We start from the raw sequence: 18,799 nt of genomic DNA, 5'->3' as shown, positions 1-18,799 counted from the left end.
CATCACCGTTTGTGGAGCGTCTTGGCGTTCAACCAATCAGATTGTTGTGAACAAATTGGGCATCCCCGATCGGCCAATTAACTGACAGCGGGGGCGGGTATTTCCCTTATATGTTTCTGCCTTTGGTTTATTATGAGGACTCAAATATGCTGTATTCGGGACAAAATTCCCTTTGTGCTTGATACAAAAACATCCAGTCCGACATGGGGGGCGGGGGGGTTATTTATATCACGGCCTTTGTGTGTGTTTCGCTGACTGACTTGCCCCAAGGAGATGAATGCCATTTATGCTTTGTTACCAGGTTGAAATAGTGTGCATGCGTGTGCGGCAAAAAATGAGGGTTGCAGTTGTCTCTGCTTAAAAAGTGAATTATTTGTGCCTTTTAAAAATATTATTATCTATAGGGATATAATAAAGCTTCATCATGCTCACTTCCTTATGTTTCAAAACATTCCCTCAAATACCCCAAATATTTCACTTATCCCCACAAATATTTAGATTTTTTTTTTTTTTGATTCAAATCTATTAGTACAGCTCACGCTGTCTTGCCAAGACGCTTTCATGCGCAGCTGCTGATAAAGAGGAGAAGCTGCGTGCTGTGGGGTTGCGCCCGTTTGTCTGAGCATCAGTGTGAAGAGAAGTTGTGGCGCAAACATCTTCAATGCCTCCTCAGTACGCACCGAGCCTGCGCTCTCGTCTGGCACCCTTGCTGCTTTTCCTACAGACTGGGTTTATCATCATATTTGCTTTTTACACTGAAATCGAAAGAAATGGAAACGTTGATGACTTCAGCAAACGTTACCCAGGTGAGTTTTATTTTTGCGAGCTTGAAAGGGGGGGTGTTGGGGTCAGATGAGGTTAAAGATGGAGAGGTGTTTACTTTGATTAGCTAATTTATGAAGCAACTATCTTTTAAACTAACTTCATGTGCGTGCTTTAGTGTGCGAAATAAACACACTTCAGTCCAAGAGTGTGGGGAGGAGCTGCCGTTTGTTGGTCATTGATAAGCCCGTGAGTAAATGTGTTGTGTCCTCAGCTAAAATTCAGCTGTAACTGATTATTTTTGTGCCTTCTCTTCTTCTTCTTTTTCAGAGTTCCAGGATGTGAATGTGATAGTGATTCTAGGCTTTGGCTTTTTGGGCACTTTTCTAGTGCGCCATGGTTTCAGTGGCTCCGGGTTCAACCTCCTTGTGGCTGCCATGGCCACCCAGTGGGCCCTCATACTGAACGGCGTGGAGTCCTTGTACTACAGGGGAAGACTCAGGATAGATCTGAAAAGGTGGGAGGAGACGGTTGGTGTAGAAAATTTCCTCTAAAGCAGCTTATATAAATACATTTAACTGGAACTTGTTTGCTGTAGCTTGATAGTTGCTGAGATGTGCACTGCCTCAGCCCTCATTTCAATTGGAGCTGTGCTGGGGAAGACCAACCCAGTCCACCTCATCCTTATTGGACTGCTCGAGGTGTCAGGGTTCATCCTAAACAAATGGCTTCTGCAGTTTCTCCTGAACGTAAGCCCACGTTTCACCCTCATATCATATCTTTAGATAAAGTGTATTCACATCGATATGCTGCTGCTGATGTTTTACTGGTCCTTCTAGACCCGGCCTCTGATCAGCATCATGATGCTTCACATCTTTGGGTCCTTGTTTGGACTCATGCTGACAGGGACACTTTACCGTAAAGGCTCAGAGCAGCGATTTGAAAAGGAGAAATTTGACACAAAGATGGGATTGTTCTCCATGTTAGGTAACAGCTTTCCCAGATATCTGCTGCATCATTTGGCTAATTTCCACTCTAGTGAATCTGTCTACACCTGAATCTGTCTCTCCTCTCCAGGGACTGTTTTCCTCTGGATGTTTTGGCCCAGTTTTAACTCTGTCCTCGTGGAGGATCGGACTCCTGGGAGGAAGCTGGAAGCCGTGTGCAGCACCTACCTGGCCCTGGCCGTTAGTGCTGTGACAGCAGCTGCGGTGTCTGTGCTCTCCAACCGCAAGGGAAAACTAAACCTGGTATGACCTGACACTTGATATGTTTGCACATTATTATGGGGCTTTATGTGCAATGTCAACATAAGGTGTCCAGCATAAAACTTTCCCTCTGTGCCAGTAGACAGACTTTTACTGGCCCACAAAAAGTCAGAATACAGCTAACTGTTTTTGCTCATTTTGCTTTAAAACTAAAGCTTTAAAATAAATGCAGTGGACCAAATGCTGTGCTGCTCTTTCGACTAATCCCTGCTACCTGTAGGCATCTCTGTTAGAAAGAGAGACATATGGTAGCAGCTGCTGGCTTAAAGCAACATTAAAGTAAAGATCTATCAGTTTATTTGCTTTCATTTTAGCTTTTTTCATTTCTACTCTCTCTGAACAGCTGAAAACAGCTTTTCTTCCCATTTAAACTATCCCCACAGGAACGGCTTTTATTAATATTTTAATGGGGAAATGCCCTCATCTGCCACTTTATTAGATACACCTTGCTAGTGTCAGGTTGGACCACATTTTCCTTTATAAGCTGTCTTAATTCTTTGCGGCACAGATTCATCAAGGTGCAGGAAACATTCGCCAGAGATATTTGTTGGAGACCATTTGAGTTCAGTGAACTCATCGCCATGCTCAAGAAACCAGTTTTAGATGTGCAAGTTGTGATCATAAAGGGATGGACATGGTCAGCAACAACACTCAGGCAGGCTGTGGCATTTAAAAGATTCTTAGTTGGCACTGAGGGGCTCAGAGTGTGACACCGTTACACTCTGAACTCTTGACACAAGGCAGCATGGATCCATGCTTTCATGCCGTTTACTCCAAATTCAGACCCTACCATCACAGCAGAAATACCAGACTTCTGTTGTCTAATTTTAATTAGCTTGGTGTGATCTTCTGCTGCTGGTAAAACCATCTGCTTCAAGGTTCCACGTGTTATGCATTCAGAGACGCTCTTGTGCACACCTTTGTTGTACCGAGTGATATTTGAGTTACTGTACTGCCTTTCAAAGCATATTCAGCCAGTGGGAATCCCCTTTCTTTTTGACCATGCCTGCATGTTTGAATGCACTAAACTACTGCCATGTGATTAGCTGATTATATATTTGCATTACTGAGCAGATGAACAGGCGTACCTAATAAAGTGACTGATGTAGAATATTATTTTTGTCAGTATTTTATTTAAAAAAACGAGGACTGCAATTATCAGCACCTAAATACGCTTTAAAGCCATGAGTGTTTTTTGATGTTCCGGCTGCGTTAACACAGAAACCTCCTAAAATATGACAAAAATGAAGTTTATGTTATTCACAAACTTTTGGTGGACTTATTAAAAAATTGGGGTTAATTTAAACACATTTTGGTGTTTATTAAAATTTACAGTGCAAGCTCAGCTTCGTCACCATGTGAAGCACCTAAAAGTCTGATTTTCTCTCAGATCCACCTGCAGTCCTGCATCCTCGCTGGTGGCGTCGCTGTCGGCGTCTCCATGTCAGCAGTTCGTCATCCTTGGGAAGCCATGATAATCGGCTTTGCTGCTGCCATAATATCATCCATTGGATTCCAGTATCTTAAGGTTTTCCTCACCTCCTCCTAGACGTGGACATTTGCCTCAAGCTTGCACAGTCTGTATGATAAAACTCAGCTGTTAACTTATTTCGCAGATCCACATGCTGCTGGCATTTCAGTGCCATGACACATGCGCTATCTTAAGCAGTCATGCACTTCCTGGTCTACTGGGATGGATAGCGCATCTTGTCCTGCAGATCAAAGACTCAGATGATCACACAGTGTAAGAATGAAACGGTCCCGTGATGTTGGATTGCGACACGTAAAAGAAGGAACACCCTGCGTAATTATTTGTTTTCCTTTCCTTCTTCTGACAGAGCGATCCGGTTTGCTGTATTTCATATCTGTAGTCTCCTCATCACCATCGCTCTGAGTGTGACGCTGGGAATCCTTACAGGTATGCCTTAACCTCTATTCCAGCAGCAGGTACAGTCAGTGCGCCGTCTCCTTTATAAGTTTCATCTCCTTGTTTGAAGGGCTCCTTATCAGGTTGAAGTTTTGGAGACCACCCCAGTACAAGAATTGCTTTGATGATCAAGCCTTCTGGGAGGTATGCAGTCATCTTCTTTAATGCTTCCCTTTCAATAATTAAAGTCTGAAGATATTTCTGACATATTTTCCAAAAAATGCTGAACTTTAAAACCTTAAACAGACAAAATGTTTTCATGTTTTTGCAGTTTTCTCATCTGGCTGTGCGCAAATAAGAAGACGAAGACCCCTGTATGTAATTTCACTCTCTCCTGACTTTTATAAAATAATGTAGTGGGATATATTTTTTTGTGTGAGGAAAAAAAAAAGGAGGATAAAAATCGGGAGTGAGGAGTGTCAGACTGATTTACTGCTCAGTATGTTTTTATTGCTGCCATGGCTGTGAAACACTGATGCTCTGGGTGTTACACAAGCTGAATGGACAGATGTTGCATTCCAATACAAAGTCGCAGCACTGAAAGGACACCCTACAGATGTGAAACCTCTGTCTGCCAGAGGTCAGCACTGTGGGCTAACTGAAACTCAACAATAAATCCGGAATGCTGCAAACTTTCAGAGCTGATATAGTGTTATTCCTGCAAAATTACAAACAACCCCACATGGTTACATTCAATGAAACATGTATGTGTACACATCTACGAAGCATCCGTCTCAGTTAATATTTTGTACCATAACCATTTATGGAACGTGCACTTGGCGGGCCAGATTAAGGGATGCCATAAAACAAAGGAGATGGAGACAGTTTAGTGTCATGAAGCTCCCAAAATACACAATTTTGTTTATGCATAAGTAAACCATTTTAACAACATGGCTACAGAGTCCGAGTGCAAATAGACACGCCACATTTGAAAATATTCAAACTTTAAAGAAATCTATGAAGATTTGTGCTTAATTATGATTTAGCTTTTATACAGCAAACCAGATAAATTAAACATGTTAATCTGAAGGCTAAAAAAAGGAAATAGTTTATATATAAAGTGAATACCCACTGAAGCATACAGTCTCATTCAGTATAGAAAGCAGAGTGTATAACTGTGGACATGAAGAGACACGCAGAGTTCATTACTGCCAGAGATCCTCTGTACGACCGAACTTGAACACCAAACCCCTGAAGAGGAAAACGATAAGATGAGTGAAATGTTTTCATTGTCCTGAAACGGACGAGAGAAAGAGGACTCAACAACTCACCCGAAGAAAATGAACGCATTTTGGAAGAAAACAGCAATTCCAGGGTACACAGTGGGCTTCTCTGCAAAAGACGCAACAGGTTCACGGCGTCAGTTACAGCATCACGCCATCACAGCTTTGATCCAAGAGTTCTTTACTGCAGCAAAGATCCCTCTAAACAGCCTCATTTTCACCTGACGCGTGAACGTTATCTGCCTATCCTAACACAGGTCGCACCGCAGACGACGCCGAATCACTCAGACCGTCTCTTACCAAGCGACAAGTGTTATTGAAATTATCACTTTAAAGAACGCATGCCTTTCTCTTTTTAAACACACACTTCATAGCTGGGTTATGAAACATTATTGTCGCTCACTGTTGTTGAACCGGCCCGGTTTAAATTTTATGATCAGAAAAGGAAACCGAGGTGCCAAAGTTTCTACAGTTAAAAAACAGCTGAACACTTGGGCCAAGTAGAAAAGTGCTAAGCAGATAAAGTGGACTCACGGGGCACTACAAATCCTCCAAAGAGAATCCACATGGAGGCGATGAGGGAGCCAAAAGCCAGCATGAAGCCGATAAAGAGCCACACTCGAGCACCTGCAAGGAAAAGATAAGAAAGGGCGGGACACTGAGTGACGTGGCGTCGAGCTTCGTTTACCACGTTGCGTTTTACTGCATGCGCAGATACACGCCACAAGAACAGTAGAAAGCAGATCTGAGACGTTAAATAAATAATTGCTAAATGAAAATAGACAACCTGTCGTCATCACAGCAGACACACACCTGTCTGTCCCATGCAGCCTTCGCTGTAGCTGTCTCCTCTCACTTGGCCATTTGAAACAGCATTTATCCTAAAAGGGAAAAAAGCAGAATACAGAATCTTCAGATGTTACAACCCGAAAAAAGTAACATTAACTAATAACTGTTGGAGCAGAAAAGTTATTTATAAACACTATCCAGGCCAGTTAACTCTGTCAGTGTTGTATAAATGTGTTTATTACATGCAAACCAAAAAGTCCTTCATCCACCAGCGCTAAAATCCACACATGGGTACTGTCAAGTCCCGTCTTAAAGCCTTAAGATGAGGCTGCTTTCTGACTTGATTAGGGTCAAAGTCTGGCTTTTTACAAAAAATAACAACTCTACAGCTGAACTGCATGCATCGGACTGAAGGTTACAGCACTGTGTGCACAGAGATTTCACTATGATTAACAAAGTGTTGAAAGAGAATCAACATAAACCCACTAAATGTTTGAAATCTTTCTGAGGACACGTTTCACAAAGACTCACAGGACTCTAAAAACACTCCAAACTGATTAAACCTGTTCAGGTGCTCGTGGGTAAAAGTCCTTTTTAAACTCTTCCTTGACTTAATGCATCAATAACATGGACATGTATGTTATGGAGTGTATAAAGTTATGAAACTGCACAGAGGTGGAAATACATCTTGCAGGGAAAAAAAAGGTGTTAAATCTTATTTTGGGACAAAATTACTCAATATTTGAAGCATTTATATTTGCTTGAACTCGAAACATGTCCTTTTGTGTGTTTTGTGAAAGCGAGTTAGCAAAAACAGAGAAGCTGTAAAGACTAGCAGTCATAAAGAAATAAGCAAGAGTGATTATTTTGAGGAGAGTACAACCTTGAGTTACAGAAAAAGTAAATATTTAGGAACAGGATGCAAACACGGCACAACCAGCGGCATGTGTAGTTACACACAGTAAAGCTCCAGGGGGGCAGGAGAGAAGTTTTGTCATTAATCCATTAGTGATGACCTCGGACATGAGGAGGGGGGAAAACAGCACCTCCGAGGAACTTATAACAGGTTATGGAAGAAACTCCTGGGACATTAAGGAACCATGGCCGAAAACACAACAAGCACAGCCCGAAAAGGACCGTTCAGAGGGGGCAGCAGGTGCATGCAGTGTGGAACAGATGCTCATAGTGCAAAGTATCACTGAAGTGTCACTTCAGCCTTACAGTGCACATTGTGCCACAAAGATAAACTCCAACACCACAGCGCGTGGGGGATCTTCTTGCATATGGATTCCCAGTTTAGTCCAACAGTCCCAGTAGCCACCTTTTTTGAGCTGGGCCAAGATAGTGCGGAGATCTGCTGTATCTGGAATCTGCAGGGATATTGATGGAGTTTACTACCCTGATGGGCACCAAATCACCTCTACACATCTGCCTAATGGCGGTTTTATTTTTGCTGGACCAAACCTGCCACCATTCAAGCATCCAGCTGGGAGTGCAAGTACGATTACTATGAGGGAAGTTGCTACAAAAACATCCAGGTCGATGAGGACATACAAGATCAGGAAAATTGAGTAGATGGAAGAGCACGAGATGAGTGATGGTGACCGGCCACAGTCCTTGAGCCAACTCAGGGCCCTGCTGGACCCCAGAACTGGGGACCAGCTCATCGGCCTTGCAACATCTGTGCACTGCTGATGAAGTGGACTCCCCCGTCTTAACCACCATGACAGGCAGCCAGTGATCTCAAGGAGGGGGTGTCGAAGAGACTGAGATCCCAGGGCTTATCTTCATCCAAAAGTGGAATAAGAGGACTTAACATCCAGCCTTTTTATGGTTGCGGTGATACAGAGAACTAAATCATGCTTAATTCTAATCAGAATATAATCAAGAATAAATATAATCAATACAGGAGTAAGAAAATGTAGTTTCAGTAATGTAATGACCCTCATGCCTGACTTTTTCACCCAGATTCCAGGAGCATTGTTATGACCACAGTGCACCCTTGGCTCTGTGTGTGTGAGAGTGAGAGCACCAAGCAGGCACTGTGTAAAAAAGCAGAAACACTGTGGACTTACGATTTAGAATTAGAATTTGCGTCTTTTTCTCTTCTTATTTTTTGCTGTGCCGGGTTATAATCACAGAGGTATTGGAGAACTTTTTTCTGCATCCCTACTGGATTATATCGGCACAGACTGGTGTCAGTGGTCAGGATGCGGATGTTTTCCTCTATCTCCCTCATCTCAAATCCAGCAGTAGAAACCAGCATGATCTCAGAGTACAGTTTGTTCATTGAATTTTTATTATCTTACTTGGATGTTGCTTTGCTCATGTTTTGGAGATATCTCTAAATCCACACTGTGAAGCTAAAGTTGTCTCTCTTCACATTCATTTAGCTATTGAGACTTTTCACATGACTGACACGTGTAAATTTAACTCACATGTTATTAAATGTCTCTGAATAAAAAGATCAAAACTGGTATCAGTGTCACCTTAGACAGGGTCATCAATCACTTTTGAAAACAGAAAGGGGCAACAACCCCCGACTCCCAGTTATTACGTTTTTTTCTCTTTTTTTTTTTCTTTTTTTTTCTTTTTGTTTTTTCTTTTTTTATTTCTTCTCCTTTTTTTCTCTCCCTTTTCTTTTTTCTTTTCTTTTTTTTCTTTTCTCTTTCTCTTTTTTCTTTTCTCTTTCTTACTCTTCTTTCTTCTTTTTTTTCTTTTTTTTTCTTTTTCTTCTTCTTTTTTCTCTTTTTTTTTTCTTCTCCTTTTTTTTCTTTTTCTTTTTTTCTCTTCTCTCTTTCTTATTGCCTGCTTCTCTCCCCTAATCGGACTCTTCGTGCTTTAGTTGCATGCCCGTAAATGTTTTTGACAAGGCTTTCCAGAAGGCTAATTATTTGGTTCATTAGTGTTAAGTACAGTATTTTTTTGTAAGTAAATTGTATAATTCATTGTCCTCAACCCTTCTCTTTGTCCTGTTTTTTTTCCCTCCATTATTCTGACATTTTTCATGACGGAACACACTACTGTATTGTATTTCATTTTTTTCATGCTTTCTTTCTCTCTTTATGTTCTGCTGCTGTTGGTTTTCTCACCCAATGCCGGGGAACACAAGCATGTGACTATGAGGGCAAAGAGCTTTTGATGGAGAATAAGTAGAAAGGCACCACCGGTTCAGATGCATACTTTAAAGCAGGGGTATTACGTTTTTTTTAAGGTCATGTGACATCAGCTCTACTTCCTCTGTGACAGTACGCATGTGATTTGGAAAACCTGCAGGTTGAGCTTTAAAGCTTCAGAAACAACAAACAGCTGCAGTCTGTCTTACATGAGAAAGGCCACGGTAGCGATGACTCCACAGGTGTGATATGCATGATGAAATTCATCCTGTGCCGGGTATTTCACTGCAGCATCAATGATGATCCACCAGCCGGTGAAAAACTGCAAAAACAACATCCCCGGTTATGTAAATATGTAAAATCTTCTATACAGATTTATATATATATATATCTTTATTGTCTTGAAGAAATCAGTGGAAATACCAGGACTCCAGCAGCTATAGAGGCAATTGTGTTTCTTCGCTCTCCCCAGTCCACATTACACTCACATTCTCCGCACCGGATCCCGTCCAGAAATCCCGACATGACTCTGGAAAAAAGTAAATGTAGGTGTAAGTCAGGATTTGAATTAAGAGAAAGGCAGCTCAGTTTAAACAGTCTGAAAAAAACAAATAACATATTTTTATTAATGTAAAATCTAAATATTACACATAAAAATCTGTTAAAATCAAATCAAGTCAAACCTTAAAAAGCTGAATATAATACAATGAGAAGGTGAATAAGAAAAAAATTGAAATAAAATAATTCAATTTAATCATAAATACATATTTTCATAGAATATATACAGTGACTATAAAAAATTTAAAAAGTTCAGAAAAGAAAAACTATAAAACACAACAGGCTAAAACTGTTCGTTAAATATCAAATAAATGTATTAAATTAAGGAGGTCAAGAGGGGAAAAGGGGGGGAAACAGTAATATATATTTTGTTAAATGTTCAGTCTAATAAAATAAAATACAAATAGCAAAATAATGAAATTGGTAAAAAAAAAATAATATATATATATATATATATATATATATATATATATATACATATACATACATACACACACATACATACACACACACAACTGAAAATAATACACAAATAACACCAGACAGGACAGTAGCTTGTCCGGGAGTAGATTTCAGCTCCCATTGACTTTTGATGGAGGTGTGGAGGACACACGTACTCTGGATTTGTCCTGAACCTCAGGACTCATGGAAACCTACCTACTCAAATAATGATGCTAAGCCGTCTACTTTAGGTTCAATAACTGAACATCAACGCTCTGGCTATTGCCACAGCTACTAGATTATTACAGCGTCCCTGGAGGCCACCGTCTGGAGAATGCATAACAACAATGACACAGCTGACTCCTTATGTGACTCTTAAAACAGCAAAAATAGATCACTGAATGTAGTAAGGAAAAGTGTCTCAGCAAAATTTCCACCCCATTGTGTACAGGAGGAACAGCTGATTTATTAAAGTTTAAATAAATGATGACATCACACTTTCCACAGCCAGCCAGGTGTATTCCTGACTCCACTAATGTAAGTGCAGGCAACATGAAAAACAGCTGTTCATTATGCTTATTTCCAATAATCAATAAGCGAAGTCAGAAAAGTGGACTGAAATCTGACACAAAAATCCATCAGTGCGCAGGCGCCGTACAGTAGGATCATGCTCGCGCACAAACACCAACAATACTGTAACTCCACATTTATCCCGTTTAATCGCCACCTGCAATATCCATTAAGCCCCTAAGGGGATGATAATAGCAGGTATAAGTTTTAGAAACTCAAACAATGCTCGTGTGTTTGATTAAAACCCTGCGCTGTCGCTTTCTTTTGTTCATCGCTTTGGTACTAGCAAACATTTCCTTGAAGGTTTCTTCCCGCTACGAAGTTGCTGAAAAAATACCACGAGCCAAACGACAGCGGTGGGAACGGATAGAAACACACATCCCGACACTGTTACCCGTTCCTCGTGCCATTTTCAAAGGAATTCCTACCTTTTATTCTCGTTTTTTGATGTGTAAAACCTTTGGACAAACCCGACTTTGCTTCCGACAGAGGTTCGTCATGCACATGCGCAGTTAACCCACACCCTTTTCGATCAAAGACGCTGTTGATGTTGTTGCCTTCAGGAGCAACGGATAAAGTGTGAATTTGTAAACATCTCTCCTTTCTAATTCCAGTTACTCCTGACCAGTAAAATTATTGCATAGTAGCTTTCTAAATAAGTGCAATTAATATAAAAGGGTTCACATTTTCCCATTTAATGACTCATTAATGACACTAGTGTTTCTGAAATAAGGTTGGTATCACATCTCTACAGTACCTGCGCATTTTAACACTGTTCATCACTCTTTGCACAGCTATTGAGCGGGCTGAATAGGATCCTCTGGAGGACCAGTTACGGTTACTGGGCCGCACATTTGGCACACTTATATGCTATTTATAATATAAGGGAATTATATGATATGATATGATAATAATCAATATATATATGTGACATATAAGTAGAATTGTGGCACTTTATTCTAATATAATAAAATACTTTACATTTCTGTCCACATTTCTTTATATGATTTAAACAATTAATTGCAAAAGAATTCAGATTCAGAGTTCATACAAAACAAAGAAAGAAAACAATATCCCGTTAGGCTTATTTTACCACATTCCAATAAAACAGTTAATCCTACTTTTTTCCTTGTGTCACACAGATCTCCCACTCTTTATTCCTCTGACTATCCTTTTTAAAATCACAGCGATGCTATATATGATTCCAATAAAACATTGGAATCATATATAGATGTACTTTATTTATTATTGGAATAAAGTACATCTTATTCATAAACCGTTGGAATCATATATAGCATGACCTTATATATTTTACGCATTAATCTCCTTGTTGTATGATATTTTGATTCGGGTTTATTGAACTCTTCACTTCTTTTATCTTTATTTAACTGAGCTCCTTATTTTGTGATTGTTGTGTGTGTGTGTGTGTGGGGGGGGGTAATCTTTCTGAGCTGGTTAAATTTGTGTTATTGAGAGACAATTTTTTCGTGTTTTGGTGACTGTAACACACTCGTTTCTCGGTTTTTGGGATAAATGAAGTACATCTTATTTCTTTCATCCTTTGTCTTCTTTCATTCCCAAATTAACCTCCTGAAACCTCACGTCGTCATATGAGAATATAACATTTTGGTTTCTCTGCTCCTGTCTGTTGAACAAAGTATCTTACATTTTGTTAAACTATGGCAACTTTATTGTATTTTATTATAACATAAACTTATAATCTCTGCATGAGGACATACGTTTTTTTAAGTACTTTTATGCTTTATTTTATATTATATAGATTATGCTTAATTTTTATATTTACCACGTTAAACTCATCACAAATATCTGGAAATTAAAAATGCATTTCAAAAGCTTGAGTCTCAGGAGGTTACATGGCCTGGACCACTGAATCCAGTAACACATTATCAATGCATTTAACCCCTGAGATGTCTTAACTTACATCTCAGTTTTTATACATTAAAGGAACCCCTCTGTACAACTATATGGGCTGTAACTAGGGATGCACCGATACCGATACTGGTATCGGGTATCGGGGCCGATACTGTAAAATGTGTGTGTACTCATACTCGTAAAAGTTAACCGATACCATGAACCGATACCAACTTATTTCATTAATCAGAGGGTGGCTTGTCATTTTTGTTGTAGTTTTTTAGATTGGCCACTAGGGGGACATCCCGCGCTAAACAGGCACAGGGTTAGACGAGTGAGACTGGCGGCTCCAGATAAAAAAGAGAAACTGGAGGCTGCTGTAGCTAGGCTAAACAAAATGTCAGCAGTGTGGAACAGCCAACTTTAACTCAGGTTTTGGAAAAGCGAAGAAAATTTATTAATTTTTTTGTGGTCATTTTTATTAAGATTTTATTTTTTATCGGCAGAGAATAAAATAAAACTTGTCTGCATTTGTGTGTGTGTGGTAGAAGTATCGGTTTTTGTACTCTGTATCGGCAAGTACTCAGATCCAAGTATCGGTATCGTATCGGTTTGAAAAAATTGGTATCGTTGCATCCCTAGCTGTAACATTTTAACATAGACAAAAAAAGTGTGCAAAATGAAAGAAAACACCCCACCAGCTCATCAACTGGACTTATTCCCTGTCAATTAAAAAAACATTTTCTGTGGTAATTCTATTGTACAGTAGTGAAAAAACAGGAGTTTATTATCTTGAGCTGACCTTGGTGTACTATAGCAGGTAATTGGTGATATCTTAGGTCAGCAAGAAGGCTGTAAGTCCAGTGATCCTTGGCATTTTCTTGTTTTCCAGGGCCATGCAGTAGGCTGGATCGGATCTTTCAACTGGCTGGCTTTGGCCCCTAGACTTTGTTTAATATTAAAGTAGTACTGAATACACAAAACTGCCTTTTTGTGGAAACTTTACACTTAAGTTTACACTTAAAAACGTACGTTTTTCCAAAGAAAATTAGGAAATTTCCACTCACAGCACAGACCGATCACGACAAAGGAATAAAAATAAGCAAATTCTTAACAGAGATGTAAATACTATTTAAAAGATGATGATAAATAAGAGAAGGAAGGCAGAAGTGACTGAAGTTTATTTTATTTCCACAGTAGCATGTTTGGTTTGATTCTAATCTAGGGGTGGATAAAAACTGGATAAAGTTCACACTTTTTGTGCATCAGATGTGAAAGAAAACAGATTTCTACAGTATTTTCTTGCCTTGTTTCTCAGGATGTAGATCATCTAGAAGCCAATGACTATGGGCTCGAACAGATGGGGGATTTGCGCCTGATACCTCATGTGTGAGTCACATGACACGCTCTTTAGCCCTGCTGCCTCTGACCCTCTCGGTGACCCTAATCTGTACTACCTGAGTGCACGCAGAATCCATTTAAGGCTGCACCATCAGACAACTTCTACTTTATTGATGACTATTGTAGAATTTTGATTACATGGAGTATATAGTCACAGAATTATCAGAGTATCAGGTTAGTGGTTCATAAAAAAGGTTTTAAGTCGTAGACAGTAGACAGTTTATAGCATATTTTTGTTAAGATGCAATATTGTTCACTATACACAAGCAGATTCTTCAGTAAGATGGGCAAACACAAGATGACAGTCATCTTAGAGGAAGCCGAGCAGCTGCAGGGCAACAGATATGGAGAGAATGATGACTCCGAAATAGCCAATGTAGCCGTAAGCACCGTTCATCCTCTTGGCGGGATCTGCAATAAAAAGGAGAAAGCAAACATTGATCGAATCAGGATTATATGAAGAAAACGAGGCTAAACTTTGCTGTCTTTGAAGTTCTGAACACATGATCGTTTAAATGTTTTGCTTCCATTAATAATGCAGATCTTTGACTTCTTAGCTTAGTAACTTTTCACTCATATGTTATCAAATGTAAATGATTAAACAACGTAGATACTGAGCAATAAAACTGCTCAGACTATCACAGGGCTGTAACTTGTGCAGCAGCTGGATGTCAGCTCTGAACATCTGTCCAACTGCCATATCACGCATATTATGACATAGCATAATATGCATGGCGAGTTAAATCTTACAAGTGTGATTAATGGGGTTGTTTGTCCAAGCTTAGCAAACACCAATGTAGACATTACTGATTGTGGTATTGATTAGGGGTTAATACTAACATAACTCTATATTTATTAATAAAATATTAACGTGAGTGTATAAATTTTACGTATCATGACTCCATTCACTTCATTTCAGTCTTACCTCCTGTGTAGTAGCCCCAGGCATAGGAAAACCTGCTGGTCACCCAAATAACCCCCAAGACACATGCTGACAGCTGGTTAGAAGTGCACACAAATAAGAGTTAGAAAGAATGGAGGAAGTCAGGAGAGTTTCCAGATGAGGGCACAACTGCCCCTCACCAAAGCCGCTGATATAAAGTACACACAGAATCATTACATTACTCATGAATTCAACTTAAATATAGATTTAAACTACTTTTATTTTATTTAAATATTCCTGTTGTGCTACTTTCAGCACATTATAAAACAATATAATGAATTATTAAAGATATGACAATCCAGCAGAATATAAAGTAAAATTACTTCTACCTGGAATATTAAACACAAGTACACATTAACGAATCGATAATTATCCAGTTTATCCTAATCAGGGTCACAGGGTGAGAGACGGAGTACACCGTGCCAGTCGATCACAGAGGGACAGACAACCATAGGCATTCACATTCACATGGGCAATTTAGAATCACCTATTTACCGTACCCCACTAAGTACATGTCTTTGGACTGTGGGAGGAAGTCGGAGGCCCCGGGGAAACACGGGGAGAACACGCAAACTCCACACAAAAAGACCTTCTTGCTATAAGGCAACAGTGCTAACCACCATGCCACTGTGCTGCCCTTTTTTTATATTATTAATTAAAAATGCCTTCGTTGGGTTTGTTAAGGCATTAAAAACTACCGGGTCAAGGTCGGATAAAGATCGCAATTTTGGTTAAAATAAAAATCGCTACATGTGCTGAAGCCCTTTTATGAGGTATTTCAACATTTCACCGCTTTGTCTGGAAAACCATCATATAAATATATGCTGATTTGTGTCCATGAACATACACAAAGATCACGTCTATTTATTTATTTGAGATCATTTACCTCTGTTCAAACACTCCCCCTACTGTCATAAGTGTCTAAATGCCTTCTTGTCTCTCTTTCTTTGTGATGCACTCTCACAGGTATCAGGCGCTCTAACAGGTTCAGTGAGGTCTTTGAGTAACCGCTGGTCTTTGGCCTGGATCATTACTAATAAACAGTTATCAAATAAAGTAACAAACCAAGCATATGCACAGATTTTTTTCCTAAAAAGAAAAAAAAAGACAGAGAGTGCTCCACCAGAGTCTCCACTCCACAGATGAGTCTGATATGTGCACTCAATTTTTTATATTTAGTAATCTGCAACAATAATCTGTTTTTCAAAAGCACCGAGCCTGCAAATACATTTCTTCTGACAGCTTTAATTGTGCTCACTTCAGCAGCTACAAACATCTCACTTCCTCACTGACATCTCATTATCGACCACTTAAACTTTCTGTAAACTTGCTTTCCTCTAAGGATCTTTCCGCTCTCTGCACATACATCAAACCTGCCTAACAGGATATTTGCATGTTATCTATATATCGTAAACCGTTCTTATGTGATCTGTAGTGAGATATCCCAGATTTTTAACCTAATTAACATTATTAGATTTATATTTTATAAACTCTTGTTTATTTATTTATGATCATATCTTCTGTTTTACTGTGCACCCCCAATCCACCACAGAGGAAAAAAAGTCGTGGACACACCCCTGTGATCGAGGAAAATCTGCTTATTCACTCTGACACTAACGTTTGAGCTAGACTGTTATCTGGAAAATTCATGTTAAAGATCACGAGGGCGTGTTCCTGCTCGGCCCCTGACCCACTGCACTAACACCAAGACAATAAAGGCATAAAACAAAAAAACTTAGTAGTGAAGACTGATTTAAGTGTATATGATCAAATTTACCGGGTAAACAAGAGCTGCGATGGTCTGGAAAACCAGCCACTGAGGGTACACTTCCAGGGTGTTCTGATGCGCCCTCTGGATGCAGTTAAAGACTTGCTCCTTGTCGCTGTACATGGTGGGATACTGCAGAATAAACAGCAAGCATGCGTGAAATAAGCCCGAGATGCAAATAAAAATCACTTCAGCGCGTGCAGTGTTCGTTTTTCACTTACTTTCACGTTGTACGTCTTTCTGGCTCCCCCGACCTTAACTGCCAAATAGCCCAGCATGATCCAGCTGTACAGGTACGTGAGGATAACATATCCGAAGTTGGATGGCAGCACGGTGAGAGCGTCCATCTTCAGCCTGCGATCAAATCAGGTGAACAGCGAGGTGTGCGCACGCTACGCTTTTATTACGCAGGAAAGAGGCGGAAGCGACAAAGTAAACAATACTGCTAAGTAAACGTTACATAAAATGTCGCGAGATCGCCCGAGACTTCTTTTATTTGCATTTGAAACGCATTCACGACTTCACTTTCTCCCAATGACGGTACAGTCGTTAGTTTCTCCCTTTTAAGCCCTAATAAAATACAAATTATAAGCCTGCAGGCTTACAAGATAGATAGATAGTTGTAGGTATAGCGATATAAAATTTCAGATTTTATTAAAGTTTCTCAAAGTTTAGTCTGAAAAAGTTTTAGTTAGTATGTAAAAAATTTGAGACTTGTGGGGTCATTTTTTTACAGCAGAAAAAAGTTTCCATACCACATCTATGCAATTACTATTAATACAACTGCTCCCATTTTGAACCAAAAAAAACCAAAACTAAATTACAAAGCATAACACTTTCATAGCTATAACAATTAAATAAATGCTGTCTCACCTTTTATAAATTTAATGCGTTTAATGATGCTGTACAAAAGGTGATCTTCATACCACACATATTAATAGTATGTATCAAAGTACATCGGGATGGGACAACAGTTTAAATTACTTTTTAGTATTTGAGTAATTTAATAAGCAAATTCAACTATAAGATAAGATAAGATGACCTTTATTAGTCCCACAGGTGGGAAATTTGTTTTGTTGTTGTGGACACACCCCTGTGATCGAGGAAAATCTGCTTATTCACTCTGACACTAACGTTTGAACTAGACTGTTTGTGGAAAATTCATGCCAAAGATCACGAGGGCGTGTTCCTGCTCGGCCCCTGACCCACTGCACTAACACCAAGACAATAAATGCATAAAACAAAAAAAACTTAGTAGTGAAGACTGATTTAGTGTGTATATGAGTGTATATATAGTGTATACGATCAAATTTATCGGGTAAACAAGAGCTGCGATGGTCTGGAAAACCAGCCACTGAGGGTACACTTCCAGGGTGTTCTGATGCGCCCTCTGGATGCAGTTAAAGACTTGCTCCTCGTCGCTGTACATGGTGGGATACTGCAGAATAAACAGCAAGCATGCGTGAAATAAGCCCGAGATGCAAATAAAAATCACTTCAGAGCGTGCAGTGTTCATTTTTCACTTACTTTCACGTTGTACGTCTTTCTGGCTCCCCCAGAAAGGGGAGGGGTTTTGTTACAGCAAAAGTGCAAAGTTATGTAGCAGAAATTAGAAAACACTGGAATGCAATAAAATAAAATAAAATACTATATACAATAGAATAAAATAGAATAGAATAATATATACAATAGAATAAAATAGAAATACAAATGCTATATACAACTGAGTAAGAAAATACAAAAGTACAACTTTGTCAGAAGAAGAATTGTACAATAATTGCACATATAGCAGTCTTATTGCACGTGTGAGGGTTTGATCAGCTGCAAAAGTCTTTGTTGTGGAGTCTGACAGCAGTGGGGAGGAAAGACCTGCAAAATTTCTCCGTCCCACACCGTGGGTGCCGCAGTCTCCCACTGAAGGAGCTGCTCAGTGCTGTCAGAGTCTCTTGCATGGGGTGGGACACTCTGGCTATTTGCAAGTTTTATGGCCATTTAGCAAATAGTCAGGCATGGGAAGCCGTTCACGGAAGGAGAATATATGAAAGAATCCTTCATTAAGATTTCAGAATGGGTCATCATCACCTTCTAGAGTCTAGAAGGTGTTGAAGACCCATTCTGGTTGAAGACGCAATGATAACTCCCATTCAGCTGACTGATAATA

At 39.6% G+C, this 18,799-nt stretch overlaps 3 protein-coding genes and 1 long non-coding RNA gene across 4 annotated transcripts; 1 reads left to right on the top strand and 3 right to left on the bottom strand.

Moving 5' to 3' along the window:
* The first annotated feature begins 528 nt into the window (after positions 1-528).
* On the top strand, positions 529-4,595 carry rhd (Rh blood group, D antigen). The gene is made up of 10 exons (XM_085142320.1): positions 529-806; positions 1,093-1,279; positions 1,361-1,511; positions 1,602-1,749; positions 1,840-2,012; positions 3,421-3,558; positions 3,647-3,774; positions 3,869-3,948; positions 4,028-4,101; positions 4,229-4,595. The coding sequence occupies exons 1-10, from the start codon at positions 662-664 to the stop codon at positions 4,253-4,255; spliced, it is 1,251 nt and encodes a 416-aa protein (XP_084998446.1). The 5' UTR covers positions 529-661; the 3' UTR covers positions 4,256-4,595.
* On the bottom strand, positions 4,386-11,215 carry tmem50a (transmembrane protein 50A). The gene is made up of 7 exons (XM_085142338.1): positions 11,083-11,215; positions 9,509-9,614; positions 9,295-9,407; positions 5,994-6,061; positions 5,715-5,807; positions 5,229-5,289; positions 4,386-5,148 (listed from the first exon to the last, which is right to left on the bottom strand). The coding sequence occupies exons 2-7, from the start codon at positions 9,608-9,610 to the stop codon at positions 5,103-5,105; spliced, it is 483 nt and encodes a 160-aa protein (XP_084998464.1). The 5' UTR covers positions 9,611-9,614; positions 11,083-11,215; the 3' UTR covers positions 4,386-5,102.
* On the bottom strand, positions 7,658-9,288 carry LOC146495712 (uncharacterized). Its single transcript, XR_014871024.1, has 2 exons — positions 9,172-9,288; positions 7,658-8,548 (listed from the first exon to the last, which is right to left on the bottom strand). It is a non-coding gene; the product is annotated as an uncharacterized LOC146495712 (long non-coding RNA).
* A 2,481-nt stretch (positions 11,216-13,696) lies between the features above and the next one.
* mgst3b (microsomal glutathione S-transferase 3b) lies at positions 13,697-17,087 on the bottom strand. Its single transcript, XM_085142339.1, has 4 exons — positions 16,860-17,087; positions 16,648-16,770; positions 14,853-14,925; positions 13,697-14,338 (listed from the first exon to the last, which is right to left on the bottom strand). The coding sequence occupies exons 1-4, from the start codon at positions 16,983-16,985 to the stop codon at positions 14,238-14,240; spliced, it is 423 nt and encodes a 140-aa protein (XP_084998465.1). The 5' UTR covers positions 16,986-17,087; the 3' UTR covers positions 13,697-14,237.
* Positions 17,088-18,799: the final 1,712 nt, after the last annotated feature.

The sequence above is a fragment of the Neolamprologus multifasciatus genome, chromosome 19 (assembly GCF_963576455.1).
Source record: "Neolamprologus multifasciatus chromosome 19, fNeoMul1.2, whole genome shotgun sequence".
Taxonomy (NCBI): Eukaryota; Metazoa; Chordata; class Actinopteri; order Cichliformes; family Cichlidae; genus Neolamprologus; species Neolamprologus multifasciatus.
Note: the sequence above shows the minus strand (reverse complement) of the source record. Positions and strands in the feature narration are given on the sequence as shown.